The following is a 23,253-nucleotide window of genomic DNA, read 5'->3' as shown; positions in this document are numbered from 1 at the left end:
TTGTAGAAATTGTAGAGAAAACTGGGGGGGTAGAGGTGATGAAGAGGTCTGTACAGGGGGGGGTAGAGGTGATGAAGAGGTCTGTACAGGGGGGTAGAGGTGATGAAGAGGTCTGTAGAGGAGGGTAGATGGGATGAAGAGGTCTGTACAGGGGGGTAGAGGTGATGAAGAGGTCTGTACAGGGGGGGTAGAGGTGATGAAGAGGTCTGTACAGGGGGGTAGAGGTGATGAAGAGGTCTGTACAGGGGGGGTAGAGGGGATGAAGAGGTCTGTACAGAGGGGTAGAGGGGATGAAGAGGTCTGTACAGGGGGGTAGAGGGGATGAAGAGGTCTGTACAGGGGGGTAGAGGGTATGAAGAGGTCTGTACAGGGGGGTAGAGGGGATGAAGAGGTCTGTACAGGGGGGTAGAGGGGATGGAGAGGTCTGTAGAGGAGGGTAGAGGGGATGGAGAGGTCTGTAGAGGAGGGTAGAGGGGATGGAGAGGTCTGTACAGGGGGGGTAGAGGGGATGAAGAGGTCTGTACAGGGGGGTAGAGGGGATGAAGAGGTCTGTAGAGGGGATGAAGAGGTCTGTAGAGGAGGGTAGAGGGGATGAAGAGGTCTGTACAGGGGGTAGAGGGGATGGAGAGGTCTGTACAGGGGGGTAGAGGGGATGGAGAGGTCTGTACAGGGCGTAGAGGGGATGGAGAGGTCTGTACAGGGGGGTAGAGGGGATGGCGAGGTCTGTAGAGGTGGGTAGAGGGGATGGAGAGGTCTGTAGAGGTGGGTAGAGGGGATGAAGAGGTCTGTAGAGGTGGGTAGAGGGGATGAAGAGGTCTGTACAGGGGGGTAGAGGGGATGAAGAGGTCTGTACAGGGGGGTAGAGGGGATGGCGAGGTCTGTACAGGGGGTAGAGCTATTCTCATGCTAAAATTGACTGTAAATCCAGATTTTAAAGTTGATATTCTTCCCCGTGGAGCATGCCCCCATAACCTGTGCCCCACCCAAACATTTTAGCACCAGCCGCCACTGGTTAGCTGACAACCCCACTGACAGATGACAGGGAGATAATGACAGGTAGTGTAATGGGGGAGTGGTTGTCTTGAGGGGGTGGTTGGGGTGGAGTTAACCAGCTATTGTTCTCACCCATTACCTCTGTGAAAAAACTCTGAGAAGACTTTGAGCGTGGTTTTCTCAAAATTGTCATTTGGAGGGTATCAACATTAAAATATCCATGACTTCTTCAACTTGTTTCAGATTTCAATGTATGACACGTCATTTTAAAGCTTACAATCTACCCTTTCATAATCTGGAAAAAAACAGAAAAATGATTTTGCCTTACTTGCGGACTTTTTAGCCATGCCCTGTCACATTTGAGTATATGCTACAACTTTTAGAACCAAACCTTAGACGAGAAACTACTCACTGTGATCACTTGTTCCACATGAAAACATCTTTCGTCAGACATACGTTACCCTTTACGTGCTGGACCAGGCAATGTTCATGCTTTTGTTTACAACTAAGCTTTCCCTGCATTTCCATGGAACTACACAAGGTCTTGACCAGGGAAATTGCCTGAGCAGATTTCCCTTGGAATTCTGTTCACACATGCCCCTTACCAGGTAAATTCCATGGAATTGAATGGGAAAGCTCTTATGTGTGAATGAAGTTAAAGGCTGACCATGTGCCTAGAGCGAAAAATACATTTCGTTTTACTGTGCAATGACAAAGGTTGAATCTAATCTAATCCCCCAAAAAAGTATTTCTCCCATTACCTGATGTTTGTGTGGTTTGCATCAAAAACCACACTAGTTTTTTTTATTGTAGGGAGTAATGCGTTTTTATGAACGGCAATTTGCGTCTGATGGGATGAATTTTCTGATTGGTTTTGTTCTGTATGACTATTACTATTACTAGTACTGCTGCGCAGCATTCTAAAAATGTAATACTGTATGTTATCAAAATCATTCATATCAATATTGCTGTCAATTTGCGTGTACATCTGTTTTGATCTTTTATACAAGTTGAAAGCTTCAGCCTGTCAATTTGACACACACACACACAAACCTTTTCCTCATTACTCAGACATCACACACTGAAGAAGGCTTTGGCTGAAATTTTTGTTGTGTTAATCCTACAAGCTTTTTTTGTGTCTGAGCCCACTCCTGGTGTCTGTTGGTGGTCCACATGAGTAGAACCTTTTGGAAACAAAAGCTCTGGACATTGTTGCATTAGCCTTATCAACTCATGGGTTCAATGTCATTTGCAGGTCACAAGAACTGTGGAATAGCAACTGACGTGGTGCATCACATAATGCTCCTTATGCTGCTGTGACTTGACTTGTCCTTGTTAGCCGAGTCATCTGCCTCTCTCAGTGATGCACACTCGCTGGCATCCTCTTGTTAGCGCTGCCTTGATTAGCTAATTACTCACTGGATGTTAATGAAGGGACGCGGTCGGGCCTAGTCTATCAGGCAGAACAGGCAGAGAAGCTGGCTCACTGCTGACGACAACCATGCCTCAGAATGTGGGCTTATGTACTGTATCTTGAAAGAATATAAGGGAATGTACTATCTCAACAGAATGTTTGGTTATGTATCTTGAAAGAATATAAAGGTACTGTATGTACAGCAACAGAATGTGGGATTACGTATAATTTGATTTGATTTATCACTATTTGCACTTCTGGTTAGATGCTAAACTACTTCGTTGTATAGTAGTGCAGCCTGTGTAAACACCAACGATGGCTCATTATTTGTGAAGACTGGTTTGCATCTCCTGTAACTGATCCAGTTACAGTACCTTTTAAAAGAGCAAACCCAAAGGAATAATCCCTGTTATCCGACTGTCATTACCTTGATTAAATTTAAAAACTATGTTCTGCATAACAGCAATGACTAAATGCTACTCTTTGAAAAGGACATAATATGTCCTTATAATATATTATAAATAACTCATCACAAGGATATATACAGTAACTCAATAATAATGTTTATTTATTTGCTATGCAATCAACTTGTCACTCAATTGTTGGAATGTGGTATTTTTTGCTCTAGGCACAGGGTCAATGATAGTTGGCACCCCTGGAGCAATTAGGGGTTAACTGCCTTGCTCAACGGCACATGCAGCTCCCTCCTGAGGCAGGGATCGAACCAACAACCTTCCGATTGCTAGTCGGCCTCACTAACCTCTAGGCTGCCCTCCACTCAGCAATATAAAACAGTAACATCAGCTTCCTCAGATAGAGCATAAGTACAGATGGTAATGACTTTCATCACTATTCAAATCCCTTTATTTAAATGTGTTTATGATCTACAAGCCTCGGTGAGACACGATAAAGAGGACTAGAGAAGGCTGTTTCCTTGTAGGGAACACTTCAAAGCAGACATGCAGCAGTGTATTGTCAAGGAGCGAGAGAGAAGCCTGCTGATCCTATTAACTCTGATGTTAACCACCGTTTATTCACCCTCCTCTGTTTGTGACTCATCATCCATTCACAGATGAAACTAGAATTGGCAGGAAGACTGGGTGCATAGTTAACACCAATCACTTTATTTCTGTCTCACTCTGCATATACACGGTAGTACCTGTGTGGGAGATTAAGCATGCATATACATTAAAAGGAACTGAATATAATGCAGAGAAATATGGATAATTCTATTTAAAGTGCTTATGTCTGAATGAGTCCCTGTGTAAAAGCGGAGGGGTTGCTCACTTTGAGTGAGATAAGACAGCTTTCATCGTTGTAGTCATCATGTTGATGTCATTGTCGGGTTTTTGGTGAAAGAAACATTCCTCCATGGAGACCAATCTGTTACCTCACAGCTTGGCTACGCCGGCGGAATGTGTGTGTGTGTGTGTGTGTGTGTGTGTGTGTGTGTGGGGGGGGGGGGGGGGGGGGGTTTGTGTGCGTGTGTCCAACTCAAAGCTCACGCTCCTTCTGTGGTGGATATTTTTACAACCATGCTAAAGCTTGCCAGAATGGGCACTTTACACCAAGGAACCAACATGTAATTACATCTCAATGTGTGTGGCGTCAATGACTGTGCGTGCCATATTCAGATGGGAAGGACATGCATGCAATTGTACTGTGGAAGACAAATACAGACAGATGGAAGGTTTATAAATATGCCCAAACTGAATCATTTCATTTTTGAGTCAAATCCTTCATTGATGCAATCTAGATTAGAATAATTAGTTGTTTGTGATTGAATGATCCCTGATCCCTTTATTGAGTTCATATGTGATATTAAAGGGGGCAACCTGGAATTCAAACAACAATGAAGCGGTCACCCCAACACTTTTTCTTTTCAGATAATAGGATAAAGGATGGGGCTAGAGAAATGTTATAACTCTCAAATTCATAAACAGAGCCCTGGATGCAAAGAATGACCATCCATGAGATTTTGTTTTACCATGTTTTGAAGCTATACAGTGTTTGTTTACAATTAAAACAATAGAGTAAAACAATCTTATATTTTGAGTTATAGTTGGGTACCCCTAACCTAAACCCTAGCCCGAATCCTAACCCAATGGCTCATTATTAATTTAACATTTAAAAATAGATTTTTAATTGCTGCCGATATTGACATTTTAAAAGGTTGCTGATATGCTTAATAAGAATCAGATTACCATGTCATGCAAGTCAGAAATAATTCCAATGCAGAACTTATCATAGACACATTTACTCTGTTAAGAGTTTTCAAGTGTGAATCACAATTTCACAATTTCATAGGTACTTCATGAAGACATACATCAAAGAAGAGACTTGTTTTCTGATGTCTTTGTCGCTGAACCAAATGGATTGTCTTCAAATAACCAAAATCACTGAGCATAAAATGACTTATCGGCCTGAGACAGATCATAGTCTGTGAGCTAGACAAAGTGTCCTTTTAGGTCTGCGTGCGTCTCCCCTGAAAATAACCCCAGCTCAAGTTCTCTGGCCAGGCCCCTGTATCAATCAGCTGCAGCCGCACATTGCTATGCCATGCCTGCTCTGAAGTAGAACAAGACACGCAGTGCAGACTGGCTATGCAAAATATAATCACAAATAGTACTGATGTGATCATTTCTTTTTTTATTACAGATGCTGTTATCCAAAGTGACTTAAAAGTAACTCATACACAGTCGATACAGGAATGTGCTTGTCAAAATATGAACGCACACAAGTCTATAAATGAACATGAAACATGTCTGTCTGTTTTTGTATGAGCCAATACACAAACACCAGCTGACACAGAGGTAAAGATTGTTTGTGGTGTACTTCAGCATGCATTTGAGTGTATTTGTGTATACGGATAGAAGAGTACTAGACTGTCACATCCCTGGGGAAAAGTGGCCACCTGTCGCCTAGCCGTCCATGGGAGGGACATTCCAATGCTGTTAGGGGGTTATGGAGGGCACCCGTGTGCCTAGCAGGAATGTCACACATTGGGCCTGAGAGGGTATTTCCTGTCACACACACAGGCCTGAGAGTACACTTCCTGTGTGCTGGCCTATTTAAAGCCTAGTGAAGCTTCAGGAGAGCAGCAAAGGATTACTTCCACTCACCCAATCATTCCCTCCTCCTCTCCCACAACATCAACAGAATCCCAGCAGGACGAGCGGCTATTGTAACAGGACAGCCATGAGCAGTACCACCCCGCAGGACAGACCCTTTGTAAGGGCCGTGAGAAAGATCAAATGCGCCGCTATGGTCAACAGCCTGGCGAAGAGCTGGCAGGGATGGGTCAACGAGCACTCAGACAAACAGGACACCATACCCTCCGGCTGGATGCCCGACGTTGTCGTCGAAGAGGACGAACGTACCTGTAAGGTGCGGAACGAGGTCAAGCTCCAGGTTAGCTCGCGGGTGGTGGCGGTCGACTCCGACAGCGGAGGCAGTAAGATCCGAACGGGGGCGGTCACCAAGAGCATGGCGCCCAAGCTCAGCGAGTGCGGCAACGACATGGTGAGCTCCATTAAAGACAAGATCCAGATGGCACCGGAGGAAGACACCAAGCCTTTCCCGGGTAAAGAGTCGCCCACCAGGCGACGCCTGAGCCAGAAGGTCGGGCAGGACATGAAGATGGGCTCTCGCAGCAGCAGTCTGGACACAGAGGACAGTGGGCTGGGAGAGGAGACGGGACTCGGTGACAACAACACCGAGCCCAAATGTGAGCTGAGGGAAAGCCAGTGGAAGAAAAATGTCATCAGACCTAAGGTAATGGACAACCCTGATTGTTGTCACTGACCTTGCGTGGGAGATATGATACTATGTTATCGGCCTTTACATTGAGGTTAGTTAGTTAGCAAGGTAATACAGTAGTGAAAACATACATATGTAATGTAATCAACAAAATATGTAATTTTACTTTTACATTTTTACCTTTACTTCATTATCCTGATGAACTTTGAACTTTGTCTAGCCCTGACAGAAATATCCACATCTGTTGGTATGTTCAAGCAGTAGCCTCACTCTTGTCGCATGAAGAACTCCAGTGATAGTCCCTCACTTAACCGCAACTCACAGTTGCATAACAAGCGAAGAAAACCTGCCCTTTAAAAGGCAAGTAAATGTGTTGTAAAACACATCTGTGCAATGGAAAATATGTAAATAAATATACATGCTTTCCACCTGACCCTCACAGGATAATTATGAGGTTGTGATAGCCCTGGTCAGGCGTGAGATTTATCGTGATGCATCAGTTGCGTTATTAATCCTGCTCTGTGCGTGTTGGCGTGTTGGCTTGGTTCTCCGGTTTCACAAGATGCATACTCCACAGTTTAAATGACTAAATTGTTGTGGAAGGTTTGCCTGCTTCCGACCACCTTGGAAATGCCACAGCAAGGATCCTTTACGTAGGGTTATATTTAAAGGAGTACTAGGGATATCACCGTAATCAACATTAATGCATTGGTGGAAAGTCTCACTGGGTTCGATGTCGTCATATGTAGATGCAATGACATGTTTTCATAATCCAACGTTAATCTGTACCCAAATAATGTGATGTATAATCGAATGTAATCTGATGCATAATCTAATGTGAATCTGCTCTTGTCTCCCTGTCCCCAGGTTAAGGTCACCACCATAGGTGACATCAAAGGCAGGTGGCAACAGTGGTCAAAGGATCACATGGCGAGCCAGAAGCTCAACCCCTTCAGTGAAGACTTTGACTATGAGCTCGCCATGGCCCAGCGGCTGCAGAAGGGGGACGACGGCTACGGACGGCCCAAGGAGGGCACCAAGACGGCCATGCGTGGCGACCGCGCCCAGAAACACGTCCACAAAGAGATGGATGAGATGTGCTGGATCATCAGGGACATGGGCCAGACTGACAAGGAAGGGAGGACCGTCATCACCTTCGGAAGGCTGTTCGACCGCTACGTCAAGATCTCTGACAAGGTGGTGGGCATCCTCCTCCGCTGTCGTAAACACAAGATGGTGGACTTTGAGGGAGAGATGTTGTGGAAGGGTCAGGATGACCATGTTATCATCTATCTGACAGACTGAAGCTGTAGGTGACCCAGACCTAGACCTCTACCCTTCTTACTCAAAGTTTACCGGACACATGAGTGCCTTTCAAAGCCCGCAGAGCAATTAACGGACAGGCATCTTTAGCATGCTAACCATAATAGCCACTGGTCATGGGTTCGGCCTTCTCAGTATGCTAACCACGCTAGTGACCTCTTTAGCATGCTACCACTCTAAGTTATAAGTAGACCATTGAAGCTGGACAACTACACTTAGACTTGTAATAAACTGACATCTTTAGAATGCTGAACATAATAGACTCTCATGTTCCAACATTATACTTGAACTCGCGTGTGCATTTCTAGATTTTAAGCAATCAAAAGTATTTTCTTTATATAGGGTATCCTATTGTTGAATTATTCCGAAGTAGAATCAGCTCAAAACATCAGAGATAGATGCTTCAAATTAACATTTCTTTCAAAGTGAAAGGATGTAAGTCTTCTTACAGAAGGACATTTTGTATATGTTTTTAAAAGTCCAGATTTTTTTTATGCTTTGTGAATTCAGTGAAACACGTTACTTGTTTGTTGATTGTGTTATGTTCCTCTAGACAACTGTATGTAAAAGGAAACCATTTTTTGTGACTGGAAATACAATCCTCTTATTCTGTCATCTCTCTGATCTGGTCTTGATAATTTCTGAGTGGCTGACCGGTCACAATATTGCTTTGGTTCTGAGCCAAAAAGCCCCCCTGTGAATAAATCAAATCAGTGTGTGTGTGTGTGTGTGTGTGTGTGTGTGTGTGTGTGTGTGTGTGTGTGTGTGTGTGTGTGCGTGTGCGTGTGCGTGCGCGTGCGCGTGCGTGTGCGTGTGCGTGTGCGTGTGCGTGTGTGTGTTTGACAAGAGAGAGAGAGAGAATGTGTGTGAGTGACCTTAATACAGGCTGATCAGATCGTCGAGGGCTGATGGGGGAAATGCTGGACACCTGCCAGACATGAGGAGAGAGTCTGTCTGTCTCTGATAATGACGAGACAAGGAACGACCAACCACCAGGGTTGTGCCCTGTCTATGACCTCTATAGAACACCCTATACCAGAATCCCTTAGATTCCCCTGTAGCCGACACACTGGCAGGAAATATTAATGACTCACATGATACTTACTACTACTACATTACTACATACTTCCGGTACATTACGTAATAGATTATATCACACAAACAATGCAGCTTACAATGCAAGGCAGCTTACCAAATTAAGCTGGTGGCATACTTTGTGTTTTGAAATGGGAAAACTCTCGCACATTCAGGTGGCATTGTCTGCAAGTGCTCAAGAGACAAAAAATACTGAAAAAAACAAAGAGGGTATGTTGACAGTCAATAATACCCACTCCAAGGTATAACCACTGTTATAGCCTCACCTCATTATGATGTGTGTTACTTGGAGAGAAAAAAAAAACGTTCATGAACAGGAGTAAACTATTTTATTGAGAGTTGGAATAGAATAACAACACACCAAATTGTGTATTACTCAACAAGAACTGTTTTTGAAAGAATTTCAATATACCGGTACATGTTGTAAATCATGGCAAAGAAACAATCGAGGATCCACCCACATGTTTGTTCTTCCCCCTCCTAAGTCCCAACATCTGAGAGCCTTTCATCACCCCACAACTCAGCGCTGAGAGCCTTTCATCACCCCACAACTAGCACTACAAAAGAATGATATGCTCAGGGCATGCTTGAAACAAAGCCCCCTCTATTTTAACAACATAAAACATTGTTTTCCACTTTTTGTACCACAAATTCACAATGCAACGGAGACACCAATATGGGGAAATCAAGCTGAGAAAACAGAAGACTTTGAAGAAATTGTACTTTCAAAATTATGTTTTGGAGATGGGAAAAAATGGTTACATTGAAAACATTCAATCTTTTTGCTCCCTTTAGATTACATGTGACAGTCTTTAAGACCTCTGGTATGATTCTGTGTGTTTTTAAGGCCTCTACTTGCATTATAATTGATAGTAATGGTTTTCGATGAGCATGACATATGTGACACAGTGTCATCATTTGGTCCGCATGTCGGCAACCAATCAAAATGTTCAGACTTTTCTTTTGAAACACGGAACTACGTTTCAACTTTGTCGAGAGTCACAACACCAACTCGCTAGTTAAGCCAAAATACCGCAACACAATGGATTGGGTGAGTAATCCCCACTGCTACCTAGTTAACTATAACACTACTTTATATGCAAACTGCGACACTTTAAATGAATGTGCAATAATACTATGTGCAATATGACAACCCTCGGGTACATAAGGTTCAGAGATAGGAAATGTTAGGATATTTATAGCATAGCATAGAGTACAGCACCGTTTTATTTGTATAATATAGTATAGTATAGTATTTGTATAGTATAGTGGATAGTGTATATAGCCTTTATTTATGTAAACCAGCTCTTTTCCCTTCTTGTTTTTAGTATTTTGTTCCTAGCACCAGGGGAGCCCCCCCTCCTAAATTTCGTTGTATGGTACCTGTACTGTATTAATGACAATAAAGACCATTCATTCATTCATTCATTCATATTGTTACCAGGCTCACAAAACAAGCTGTGTTAGTTGACTAGCAATGTGTCATTGATTTTCAACAACCCGGAAATGTATTTACATTTTTCAAAAGAAAAGTCAGATCATTACATCGGACCCCGACATGAGGACCAAACCATTAGAATGTGTCACATATACAAGCTAAACAAAATGGAGGGTATAACATTGGCATTTCAATGAAGTGTAATTCGAAATGTCCAAGCCCGATGTCCTCCATTTACCCACAATAAACATTATAACAACATCAGAATAGCCTACTATACTAACATGTTACTGTATCAGACATAAGACTGAAACGTTTGGACATACAAGATCAAACTGTTTGTCTAATGAAAAGTGTTTGTCAACCACAGATTACATTTCAGATTGCTTGGTGTGTTAGGTAAGGTTCAGGTACAGTTAACACGCACATTTAACTTGTTTCACAATGTACAAACTAGATGTACAAACTAGACTTTAACTTAAAGTCTAGTTTGTACATTGTGAAACAAGTTAAATTCCATTGGTATTTTATTCAATCAAAAACTAGAACTTGTTAAAATGGGTCAATTACAGACATGTTGCAAACTATTTATCCAATTTAGACTCATTGAGATGAAATCTCTTTTTCATGAGACACCTGGGGCCTCATTTATAGAAAGTACTCAGATCCAATTTTGATCTTACCCGTGTCGTACGTAGAAAACCACGTCAACGTAGTGATTTAGACAATTTCAACATGAGTCAATTTGACCGTGGAAACGATCGTAGCTCTGCGTCGAGTATTGACCTTGCGTACGCACATTACCTACTGGTTATGCGGAGTTATTACAGGCATGTGAGCCGCACTGCCTACTGTAATTCATGCAAGTGGCTCGTAATAAAATTAACGATGTTGTTATCAGCCGAGAAAATTAGTTTAATTCAAGATTAAAAAGGAACTGATGTTTATGATTGTATTTCAGTCTTCCTTTATATCCCTCTGGAGCTGTCTATCTCCCCTTCAACATGCCTAGTGCGTTCCACAACGGACCTTGCCCGGCCACGCGCTAAATTATACTGGATTTTCTCCGGTGTCTGGGAGTTCGCAAAGGGAGTGAGCAGCCATATAAGAATAAGACCACCTGATAAGAATAAGACCATTATATTATTACAGTATAAGCAGCACTCCAGTTGAGGGGGGATGGCATCCCCCCAGAAATAAAAACAGTCAAAATCGTCCCCCTCTTTCCATACGTCATTTTATCAATGAAAGTGGTATTACTGCTATTTCAAGGTGCGAGGGGGCACGCACACATGCAATGACATTTTTACCAAGTTACTGACACTAAAGTCACTGACGCTGAGGGGATGCTAAAATTGTCCTCATATGATAAAATTCACCACCTCCCCTGATTTTCTTTTACAACTTGAGTACTGAGTATAAGCATGTGCCTGGTTAGTTGTCATGATCAAATGTTACAAATGCAACTTACAGAGAAGCCACTCTTCTCTGCCCTCTCCCGCTTCCAGACGAACGCCTACCCTATAGCACTTGTTTTAATTCAGCCGTTATAATTGAGCCGCTATCACAGGGCGTTAATACAAACCTCATTCACCTGCGTTCATTTTACCTGCGTTGGTATTTATAGAAGGAAGCACGTACGCAACTTTAAACCATCTCAGCCCGTTTTATAAATAATGCTTACGTCCGTTTCGAAAAATGTGCTTACGTGAAAGTCAAAGATGACGTTCAAGTACTTTTTTATAAATGAGGCCCCTGGTCCTAGTTCTATTAGGAAATTCAATTTTAAAACGGTACATCAACGTACCACAATCAATACATAATTGTAAATACTAAATGCCGATTACAATTGCTTCCATTTTATAGTAATATATTACTCATTCTGCATGAAGTCCCTTTAAGCCTTTTGACATCAAGCCAAATCTTCCATTAGTTTTGGATTGGAACATAATGGAGATAAGATAATTCAGTGCCATGTGTATGGTCATCTATCATCTACATAACATTAGGGTTTTAAAAACAGATTTAAGTTGTTGTTGCTGTTTTTTGATAAAAGTGAAACAATTTTGTCAGCAACGTTAAGCAAATAAAGAACATTCCAGAGGTCGATTCAAGATAAGTAAGTTGATTTTTATCTATACATTTGATCTAAAATGATTTGTTTTAAATCATTCAAATTTACAAAAATACAATCATACAGTACAATTCACTTTTTAAAAATGTTATTAATACTTAGAAACTCCCTTTTCAAGCAAAGGCTCTTTAAAATGGCATGTTTCTTAAATTTTAGATTGTATATGCTGTAACTTCAGGGTGTTAAAAGTGTGTGTGTGTGTGTGTGTGTGTGTGTGTGTGTGTGTGTGTGTGTGTGTGTGTGTGTGTGTGTGTGTGTGTGTGTGTGTGTGTGTGTGTGTGTGTCTCTGACCTGGCAAGTACAGTATGCAACCCTGTTAGCTCTTTTAACTACTGTAAAACCCTCATATGATTTAGCACTTGTCTGGAGATATATATATATATATATATATATATCATTGGTGTAGAGTAGTGGTAGTAATACTATAGTAATACAGGACTAGTGGTGTAGAGTAGTGATACATCACAGCTTCAATGGATAACAACATAGAGCAAACTGCTATGGGTGGATGGTGCTACTTATTGCTTTATAAAGTGACTTTTTAAATTTGAAACATGAATATCAACATCCCTGTGCCAGTGCTACTGGCTCAACTGAGAACCTTCTCTAGTTCTCTTCTCTAATACTTGAGGTCACAATTCAACCGATTCCAGATAGGGGGTTTCAAGGGGAACACAAAAGATAAAAAAAATTCCCCCAGCAATAATATGTATGGATAACATAATTAACAAGACCATGTCTACAGCTTAACATTGATATATGAAATATTATTTACTGCATTTTAAATTGAACATGTTTTCGTGCTGCACAAGAAGAATCTAGTGTTTGAGTCCTCCTGGAAACCCGCTATTTGCAACTTATTGAATTCGGGTCTTGAAGTCTTGAATTTGGTAAAGCATTTTCAAATTATTGTCTTTTTCTCATATTCAAAAACATGAATGTTTTTCTTGAAGTGAAGCATGTAGATATGATGTCATGTTTGTGTTACACCTGGCCTTTGGCATACATGTCCTGTTGTCAAACAGATACCAATGTGTGGTTATTGAAAGGGACCAAATATAACTTCATCATTTCTTAACATTCTCAACAGTAACACATACAGTAAGTCAGTATTGCAATTAACTTTACTGCTACATATTTGCTTTTAATCCAACAAATTTCATTTCCCACCATAATATCTCATGCATATCTTATCATTTTTGTAATAAGCTAATACTGAATTCTGTCATGCGGATGCTACCAGCTACTGCTACAACTTTACTCTGCTACCAAAGCTCTGCACCTCTCTCTCCTTCCATTGTATATGAATTAATTAAATAACAAAGAAACTTTGGCTCACTCAAGACTAACATTCATATACAACATCTATAATAAATTACCCCCCCAAAAATACATGTTATGCTCATTAAAGGGATAGTTTACCCAGATGACAAAATCACATGTTTGGTTCCTTACCTTGAAAGGAGACTATGGACAAGGACAAACTGTCCTGTCACTAATCCCTAACTGTTAGCATTTGTAATGAACAGTGCAGAGAAAAACAGAGTGTGAAGTGTGAATTGAAGCTTGTCCTTGTCGACCCCTTTCAAGGTAAGGAACCAAACATTTGATTTAGTCATTTGGGTGACCTATACTTTTAACCTACAGACAGTGTGCAGACGTTTCCGTTTAATTCATAATTAATGTTTTTGTTATGTATCTATATCCTCTCAGGTCTTTGTTGATGATGAAGAAAATACATACAAAATACTTATTTCCCTGCCATTAGCAGTAGTACTGCTAATCACTACCTGCATTGACAGTCTCATAATGAAGATTGTAATTTAAAAGGGACGGCTCTCTGAAGCTTCAATGTCCCCTGTCACAACTGTCATCTGGTTTCCATTCTAAAACACCCTCCTTCACTGAACAATGGCACAAGCCACAAAGTAAAGACACTTGCTGGTAAATTGGCACAGTAAAAACTGTTTAAATGTTAGCCAAGCTTCAAAAACAATCGTACAATCTTAACGATTACTAACAAATCAAGCTCCAGGACTATTGAAATCAGAATTCTCGTTTTGAGAATTCTCTCCCATTCTGGAGTTAGTCTACTTCCCAACTATATTAATACATTGGATGTTTAAAACTTTAGTGTCATCTTGTTTGCTCTTATACCAGTTCATACCGTGGTATTGCACATGCCTCTCTCTGTGGCAACCACAGATATCATAATACAATCTACATACAGTATGTGATCTTATAATTCTGTGGTGGCAACCTTCCGCTCCAGATGTAGTATCTGCCATTAGAACCCAAGATGGAACCTTCCAGAGGATGGTACAACCTCCCTCTTGCTCCCATTACACTCATTGACATACTGTACCCAACAGTCAGATCACACCATGGAGGCCATTATGGGTCCAAACAGCTCAAAGTCAAGAGTAAGAACCAGGAAGTCCTGTGCTCTGGGTTTTGTACTCCTTTACTGTCTGCCCCTTTACCTGCCATTTAGAAAAGAGGAGTTTTAAAAACAGTGTGAGGCCAGTGTCCCTCTCCCCGTCTCAGAGGAGTCCACCATGGTCAAGCCTGGTCAGATGTCCCTCTGAGGGAGAGGTACCTTTGGGGACACACAAAGAGACAGTTACTTCAAAGTAGATCCGGCAATCCAGAGGTCTTAGGAGCGGTCACAGCATGGTCCAACGGTGCTCTCCAGAGAGAGCTGGGAGGAATGTCGGATCAACGGGGCCATCGCCGGGTCCACCATGGAGGAGGTGGGGAACAGCTTGTACCAGCCAATTACCATGCTGGACAAATCCAGCTCCTCACATAAGATGCGGGCCACACCCATGAAGCATTTGCGGTCCATGCGTCCATAGTTTCCCCAAACGATCACCTATCAAAGCAACAAAGGGTAATGTCAGAGAGATTGCTAAGTATAAATGTTATTTTGGTAACACTTTACTTAAAGCATCTGTTATAATGCTTTCATAGCAAAATAAACAATGCATTAGGAGCATGTATGACTTAAGTGTGTGTATGTATGCCTTAAGTATGTATCTATCGAGGGATATCAACATCTAGTCCTACATAACAGATCTGGAGCATGTATGACTGCATTATAATGTTTTATGTGATCTCATAATGATCCTGAGGTATTATCCGTGATCAAATGATCGCCCTTGGTACTGGATGTCCACTGCTCTGCCCCAAATTCATAATATATTCATACCCTCTACAGTGTGTGAGATGTACAAATGTGAGATGTTATTTACTGCAGGACAAAATACTCAATGGCCCTCGCACATTTCCTCTGGGACTCCACAGACAAATCACCTCACAAATGACCTCACCACCCTTTTCTCTCCATCTTGGATGGGAGATTCTTCCTATATCTATTTGCCCCAGCATCCTCTACAAATAAGGTCCCCACAATGCCTCTGGCGATAGAGGAGGCTTGCAGAGAGAGAGAGAGAGAGAGAGAGAGAGAGAGAGAGAGAGAGAGAGAGAGAGAGAGAGAGAGTGAGAGAGAAGGAGAGGGGCTGGATTCTGTTTAAGCCTTTAATGTTTGTTATGACAGAGCGGAGGTAAATGTTCTCTTTGAAAAAAGACATTTCAGAGAAATGTTAAACATCCCCCCTTCTCCCTTGTAATGGTAGAAACGCCCGGCGGTACTATTGCTCAGTTCTGGTGCCAGCTCTATCCTAGAGGCACAAATGTGTCAAAGCAGAATGATAAGGAGGGAGGGGTGATGTGAGATTGATCTAATTATGCAGTGACAGGGACGCCACATCATCTCTGGGCTTATTCACAAGCTGTTGTGTAAACAGTGCCTGTTGTGAAAGGCTGCTAACCTTGCTGTTCTGGTGTAACTGCCAGGGCATGACAGCAGTTAGCCTTTGCTAAAGCTCTTGGCTGGCTTTAGTTAGCTGGCTACATGGCTGGCTTCAGGTAGTAAAGCTAGACTCAGAACCATAAAGTGTCTGGCGAAGTATGAATGAGCTATTTGGTATGAAACTAGGGCACTCTGTAACTGGTATTCTCTCTTTAGACCACAGTGGCACAGTGCATAATGGGGTAAGTTCAGTATGGGTTATTGTGTGTGTGTGTGTGTGTGTGTGTGACACCGTTTTTTTTCTGTCTGTGATGAAGCAAGGTGTGCGTGAGGTGTGAGTTTGGAGAAGTGGACAGAGAGAGGGTGTGAGTAGGTACAGGCAGCAGACAGTGTTGACAGGTCGTGAGCATGCACCTATCTTGCTTCCTGGACCGCTTGTAATTGTACAAGTCAATGTTTGTTAATCTGATCATAAGGATATCCTGTCCAATAGACATTTAGGTAAAGGCATTTTGTAATACCTGTAGCAACAATCGAATCTTTGAAGTCTTTGAATTGTTATCCTAAGACTGCTTCTCATGTATATTTTGTTACTTTAGTTCAGAAGGTATGCAACCTCTTTACACCTAAACATCTTTGCACTACAAACAACTGACACAACCACAACAAGCCTCTGCTGAATTTCATCAGATGGTTACATGCCATGTTGAAGTGACATAGTTGTTTATCAATTGGATAGAGTATTTTGTATAAGAATGTTGGGTATCACTTTCCTTAGAGCCTACCATTATGAGACATTCAAAGCTGTTATAAACTACATGTTATGCAAACTGTTATATAATCATAATAATATATTTATATTTCAATGCTACTAACTTTTCTTATCATAATAAAGACGTTATGACTATTCACTTACTATATTATTATACTACATTATACTTGTGAATTATACGTATATATTATATAAGTCTGTTTGTATTACCTGAACCACTTTTCCCTGTGGACTCTCAGAGAACACCAGAGCCTGGTTGTAGAGAGGATCCAGGGATTTCCTGACTGACTTGGTCTTCTTTTTGGCAACGCAGACACCCTTTTCAAGTAGGTAGACTTTAATGTAGGCCGCTGAGATCGGGAGAAGACAGGTATTATTGCGCCAGGCGTAATACCCCCAAGCAATCAGATCACACTCAAACACATGCTTTTCATCCACCATTTCAGATTACAAGATTTAAGATGAATCTTTGACATTGAACAAGGTTTGCTGTGTCTTAAACAATTTGGACTCTCCCCTTCACTGTAGCTGACTCTCCCCTTGACTGTAGCTGATAGAATTATGACTCTCCCCTTCACTGTAGCTGATAGAATTATGAGTTTGTGTTCGTATTCAAATTGGATAGCAGGCCGAAGAGAGGAAATCATATTTTTGGGGAATGGTTGCATGTCCTGGCTTTTCTTGACAAAGACCATTAGCCTATGTCAAAACCTTGTTTGTTTGTTTGTTTGTTTGTGTCACCGTCTTTATTACACAGTACATACTAGCATAAGAGATTGAGCCAAATTGACCTTTCTTCCCCCTTTTTTACTGTGCAGGTCCTGACTCACCAGGGGGGCCTTTAGATCCAGGCTTCATGATGAGTCCTCTGGCCTGTACGATCTCCACCTCCAACCCTCCGCTTCTCTCCATCAGGCCAATCTCTACATCACCTGGACACAGATGAACACACACAGGGGGGTATTCCATCAACGTCGCTATGCTTCGCTAGTCTCACGAGACATACGACATAACGTTACTCTCTCAAATAAACACACCCAGATAACGTTACTCTCTCAAATAAACACACCCAGATAACGTTACTCTCTCAAATAAACACACCCAGATAAAGTTACTCTCTCAAATAAACACGCCCAGATGAAGTTACTCTCTCAAATAAACATACCCAGATAACGTTACTCTCTCAAATAAACACACCCAGATAACGTTACTCTCTCAAATAAACACACGCAGATAACATTACTCTCTCAAATAAACACACCCAGATAACGTTACTCTCTCAAATAAACACGCCCAGATAACGTTACTCTCTCAAATAAACACACGCAGATAAAGTTACTCTCTCAGTAGGGTTAGTAGTCTTGAGGTGCAGTCTGTCATTTATTTATTTATTTTCCTGACCAACATTGTCACCCCTGCTCTTGTTGAAAAATGTGTGAGTGTCTTGGCAAATGTAACTGTTTGTTGTTGTTGTTGTGTTTTGTTTTTTGTTGTAGTTTTTTGCTTTTAGGCTGAATGAGTTTATTGTTCCATCACCTGGAAAGGGAAATTACGGAATGCACATTGAGGTACAAGCTGAGTACAAGTCAAAGAGGAGTAGTCCTTCCTTACCCATAGATGTTGTGGCTAATGTCTGTCTCCCAACAAACTGGGCGGGGCCCATCCCATCAAGGAAGTCACTGAACTGGGCGTCAGAGGCCAGACACATCCCACTGTAGTTCAGACTGGGGAGGAAGAGGAGAGAGAGGAATCAGAATAATACTATTAGGACACATCCCACTGTAGTTCAGACTGGGGAGGAAGAGGAGAGAGAGGAATCAGAATAATACTATTAGGACACATCCCACTGTAGTTCAGACTGGGGAGGAAGAGGAGAGAGAGGAATCAGAATAATACTATTAGGACACATCCCACTGTAGTTCAGACTGGGGAGGAAGAGGAGAGAGAGGAATCAGAATAATACTATTAGGACACATCCCACTGTAGTTCAGACTGGGGAGGAAGAGGAGAGAGAGGAATCAGAATAATACTATTAGGACACATCCCACTGTAGTTCAGACTGGGGAGGAAGAGGAGAGAGAGGAATCAGAATAATACTATTAGGACACATCCCACTGTAGTTCAGACTGGGGAGGAAGAGGAGAGAGAGGAATCAGAATAATACTATTAGGACACATCCCACTGTAGTTCAGACTGGGGTTTAGACATCTTACTGTAGGAAAAATAACATATGTGACACGTTCTGGTGAAAAGAACGTGGGTAGTGGTAGTCTAGTGGATAGTGAGTTGGACTTGGGATCGGAAGGTTGTGAGTTCAAATCCCGCCTGAAGCCACACCACTACTAGTGTGCCCTTGGGTAAGGCACTTAGCCCTCAGTTACTCCAGGGGGAATGTCCCTGTAATTCGTAATTGTAAGTCGCTTTGGATAAAAGTGTCTGCTAAATGGCAAAATTATTAAATTATTATTAAAAGGGCAATGTCGGCAATTCTCAACTCGCACAAATGAGCAAAAAGCTTCTTTTTAAAAAATGTGTTGTACGTTTTTTTTCATATTATGAAAGTTGAAGTGTTGAAGAGCCCATCCAATATAACAAACAACAGTTTTAGGAAGACTAAATAATAAAAATAAAATACTTTCTTAGAGATTCACTGTCTTGTCTGCCCTAGGCTACTGGTAAGTGAAACATGGCTTGTAAACAAATGTATGTTTAAGGACAGGTTCAAAAGCAAGTACTGTGTGATCATCTAATTATGTGTAGTATGTTATGTGTAGTGTGTTTTTAGCATGTTGATGTTCTATCAGCATGTTGTGATGTGCTAAACATGCAGTTAGATGTTCTTAATGAGGTTCGTTTTTAGAGCTAGCTATTAGCAGCTGTTTTGCATGTGTTTTGATTTAAAAAACTAAAGGACGGTGCAACTCCACTCTCCTTTAAAGCCACAGGCACAAAATCTGGTAGCCTTTTTTGGATCTATAAATGTATATGATATATTCCTTTTGCTTTACTCCAATGTTTACAAACAACAGGAACCAAAAAACACTGTAGCCTATAGCTTTAAAAAATCTACATACTAGACCTTTAAAAAAGATAGCACTCTAGGTTGTGGTGCCAATACCAGGCATTACATTGTTCAACAAACGTGATCATGGCCGCCCCAGTTGAAGTGACCACAAACTGTCAAATTCAAACATATGAATATCTTTCCCTTCTTCTCTCTCCTTTCTCCCCTTCCTTCTCTCTCGCCCTCTCCCCTCCCCCAATACCGCTTCCTCTCTCTCTCTCTCTCTCTCTCTCTCTCTCTCTCTCTCTCTCTCTCTCTCTCTCTCTCTCTTTCTCTCTCCTAATGGAGTCTGACAGTGAGGCAGGCTGTAGTTTGGGGAGGGCTTTGGTGTAGTGTGGTGAGGGCAGCACCAACCAGCCCAGAGCAGAGCAGAGTGGTCCCCTGGCAGCCAGCCAGACCAGGGAGAGCAGCTAAACCACTAGCCTGGGAGAGCAGCTACACCACTAGCCTGGGAGAGCAGCTACACCACTAGCCTGGAGGCAGAATTAAAAGGAATTACTTCATGTGTGATTTGTGGCAGCACCCCTCCTCCCCACCCCCAATAGAATGAACACAATGCCAACCCCAGGCCAACTCGGTGACTTCCTAGGCGAGATGGATGGCCTTCTCAGCTCTTTCCCTGATGATGGCACTCCGCTCGTACTACTCGGTGACTTCAATTTCCAATCTGAGAAGCTTCTCTCATCTGGAGTACTTGACCTTCTCCTCTCCTTCGGCCTTACCCTGTCCCCCTCTCCTCCGACTCATAAGGCAGGCAATCAGCTCGACCTTGTCTTCACCAGATCTTCCCACACTTCCAACCTTACCGTTACCCCTCTTCCAGTTTCTGATCACCAGAATATATATCCTTCTCCCTTCCCCTCAAAACTTCCTCTTCCCTCTCAGCCTCTAACCACTTAAGACCCTCTCGTCGTAACCTACGTACCCTGTCCCCCAGCGCCCTCTCTTCTTCTGTCCTATCCTCCCTACCCTCTGTCGAATCCTTCTCCCTTCTATCCACTGATGCGGCATCCTCAACCCTTCTCTCCGCTCTCACCTCATCCTTCGACACCCTCTGTCCACTAACCTTGAAGCCAGCTCGATCCTCTCCTCGAGCTCCCTGGCTCTCTGAAACGCTACATGCTTGTAGACTAGAGCTCAGAGCAGCTGAGAGGAAATGGAGAAAAACTGGCCTTTCTGATGACCTTAACCTCTATCACTCTCTCCTTGCCAACTACGCCTCCTCGGCATCAGCTGCTAAAACATCCTACTATCATTCAAAAATACATTCTTCTGCCTCTAATCCTAGAAAACTGTTCTCCACTTTCTCTTCACTCCTTAATCCACCTCCTCCCCCTCCTCCTTCCTCCCTGTCCGCCGATGACTTTGTCACCTACTTTGAAAAAAAGGTGGACGACATCAGCAGCACCTTTCCCCCCCCACCGCTCCCTCCTCCCACTAACAATGCTAACACTGTTCCCACTAACAATGCTAACACCCCTTCCAAACTCCCCCCTCGACACTCGATCTCTGGATTGTCATCTTTTCCCCCCCTCTTCCCCGATGAGATTCTCACACTTATCACATCAAAGCGGGCAACCACATGCCCTCTTGACCCCATCCCCTCCCCCCTTCTCCAATCCATTTCCGCCGACATCCTTCCTTACCTTACCACCCTAATCAACTCCTCCCTATCCACTGGATCTGTCCCAGCGGCCTTCAAAATAGCCAGAGTCAAGCCTCTCCTCAAGAAACCTACCCTTGACCCATCATCTGTCCACAATTACAGACCGGTATCCCTTCTCTCCTTCCCTTCCAAAACCCTTGAACGCGCGGCATCTAAACAACTGATTGACTATCTCCGGAAGATGGATCACTTAGACCCCCACCAATCCGGCTTCAAGGCTGGGCATTCCACTGAGACTGCGCTCCTTGCTGTCACGGTGTTCGGTTCTAGTAGGGTTAAATGCTATATTCTGTTCAGCCTGGTTGTAAAGCAAGCCATGCTAACCCATCGCTAGTTCAAACAGACCGTAGTAGACTTTAAACAACAAAGAGACACGGAATTCATCATGATTATTATTTTCTTGCGCAGTGAGAGTGAATCCCCAGGTCTCGAAAGACCTCGGATTCAAACTGAACTTTTCCTCTCCTGAGCCAGTCTATTTATTCCCAAACAGAAAGACACACATACAGGAAGACACACACACAGGGGAGGGGGGGCCAAGCCCCGTGAGGAAGCCCACATTGCTAAGAACATACATGGAAAAGGGGGAGGCAGTCTGATGAACAAAACAGTGTTTTTAACATAAACACTAACCTGGGAATGTAAGCAGTTTCATGGAAATGTTTACTTAACATATACATTCCCATGGACTGCTCTGCCCAACACAAACATTCTCATGGAAATGTACAGCGTTTAGCAAAATCAGATTTACGACAGGGCCCCTCTGACAACACAATGTCAGGAAGGGAAACTACCCAGGCTGGGATAGAAGATAAGGAGTGGAAAGGGGCCTTGTATAGTTGTGCTTAAGAAGCACACAGTTGAATTCTCAGAATAGAACAGAAATGTATAGAGTTCATGTACTCTTCAAAATGTACTCTTCAACAAACATATTCACAACATTAAACATTTATGAAAACATTATTCAAACCTATCATTCCCTGCTGTTTTTCATAATTTATCACGATACAAACATTCGTCTCTTTATTCAGGTAGTTTAACTTTCTTTCATATTTTCTAGTTTAACTGTCATTCAACATCGCCGTACAGATCACAGACATGAATCTCAATTTGGATTAGAGGTTCTCAACTTGGGTTAGGTACTTAGGTTCCATCATAATTTCTCGAATCAACATTTGTTTGTACAAGTATTTCTGAAATCAGTTTGTTAGTCATAGCTCTGAAGCAGGGGAAGACACAACAAACAATCATTACAACAAAGGAAATCTGCATGTGGTGTTAAGCATCACACATGTTCCTCCTGCCACTGCAGTCAATAGGTCAAGAGTCATTCAGTTCTGGAGTGTCATCAGTCTGATCTGATCGATTTCGCGGTTCTGGGCTTCGTTTATCGTAAGGGATGCATTTACAAATGTCTCTAATTGATAGTTCAGGGTTTCTTGTCATCTGGGACATTACTGCCCCAGACTGGGTCGTGTGCCTGGACGGGCGTCTCGTTTGGGTCGTCGGGAGGATTTGGTCCCCTCATTCTAAGAGGTAGTGGATCTGAAGAATTCTTCACCGGGTTTGAGACGTACTATTCACTAAATGAATAGAACCCCTTTGTAGCCCGGGCTTCCACCACTACCCGTCGTTCGAGGGAAACAATGTCACTTTCTTTCAATGGCTTTTGTGTATCCACGTATCTCGTTCTGCAATCTTGACAGCAGTTGAGATGCTCAGCAGCACCCCAAATGGCCCAACCCACCGCGGGCTGCCAGTGTTATGATGAGGATCTGGTC

The 23,253-nt window shown here is 42.5% G+C and overlaps 2 protein-coding genes across 2 annotated transcripts in view; one reads left to right on the top strand and one right to left on the bottom strand.

Annotated features, from left to right (window-relative positions):
• Positions 1–5,605: 5,605 nt before the first annotated feature.
• On the top strand, positions 5,606–7,471 carry abraa (actin binding Rho activating protein a; the record flags this gene model as incomplete). Its single annotated transcript, XM_080545589.1, has 2 exons — positions 5,606–6,181; positions 7,034–7,471. The coding sequence occupies 2 exons, from the start codon at positions 5,606–5,608 to the stop codon at positions 7,469–7,471; spliced, it is 1,014 nt and encodes a 337-aa protein (XP_080401715.1).
• Positions 7,472–14,812: 7,341 nt separating this feature from the next.
• rims4 (regulating synaptic membrane exocytosis 4) overlaps positions 14,813–23,253 on the bottom strand; it is a gene marked incomplete at both ends in the record, with an annotated part of 58,182 nt that continues 49,741 nt past the window's right edge. Inside the window, 4 exon segments of the mRNA XM_080545584.1 lie at positions 14,813–15,031; positions 16,953–17,092; positions 17,573–17,674; positions 18,354–18,466. Of these exon segments, the coding sequence (XP_080401710.1) occupies positions 14,813–15,031; positions 16,953–17,092; positions 17,573–17,674; positions 18,354–18,466 (574 nt within the window).

This window comes from Nansenia antarctica (assembly GCF_963989245.1).
Source record: "Nansenia antarctica genome assembly, chromosome: 15".
In the NCBI taxonomy this organism is placed as follows: Eukaryota; Metazoa; Chordata; class Actinopteri; order Argentiniformes; family Microstomatidae; genus Nansenia; species Nansenia antarctica.
Note: the sequence above shows the minus strand (reverse complement) of the source record. Positions and strands in the feature narration are given on the sequence as shown.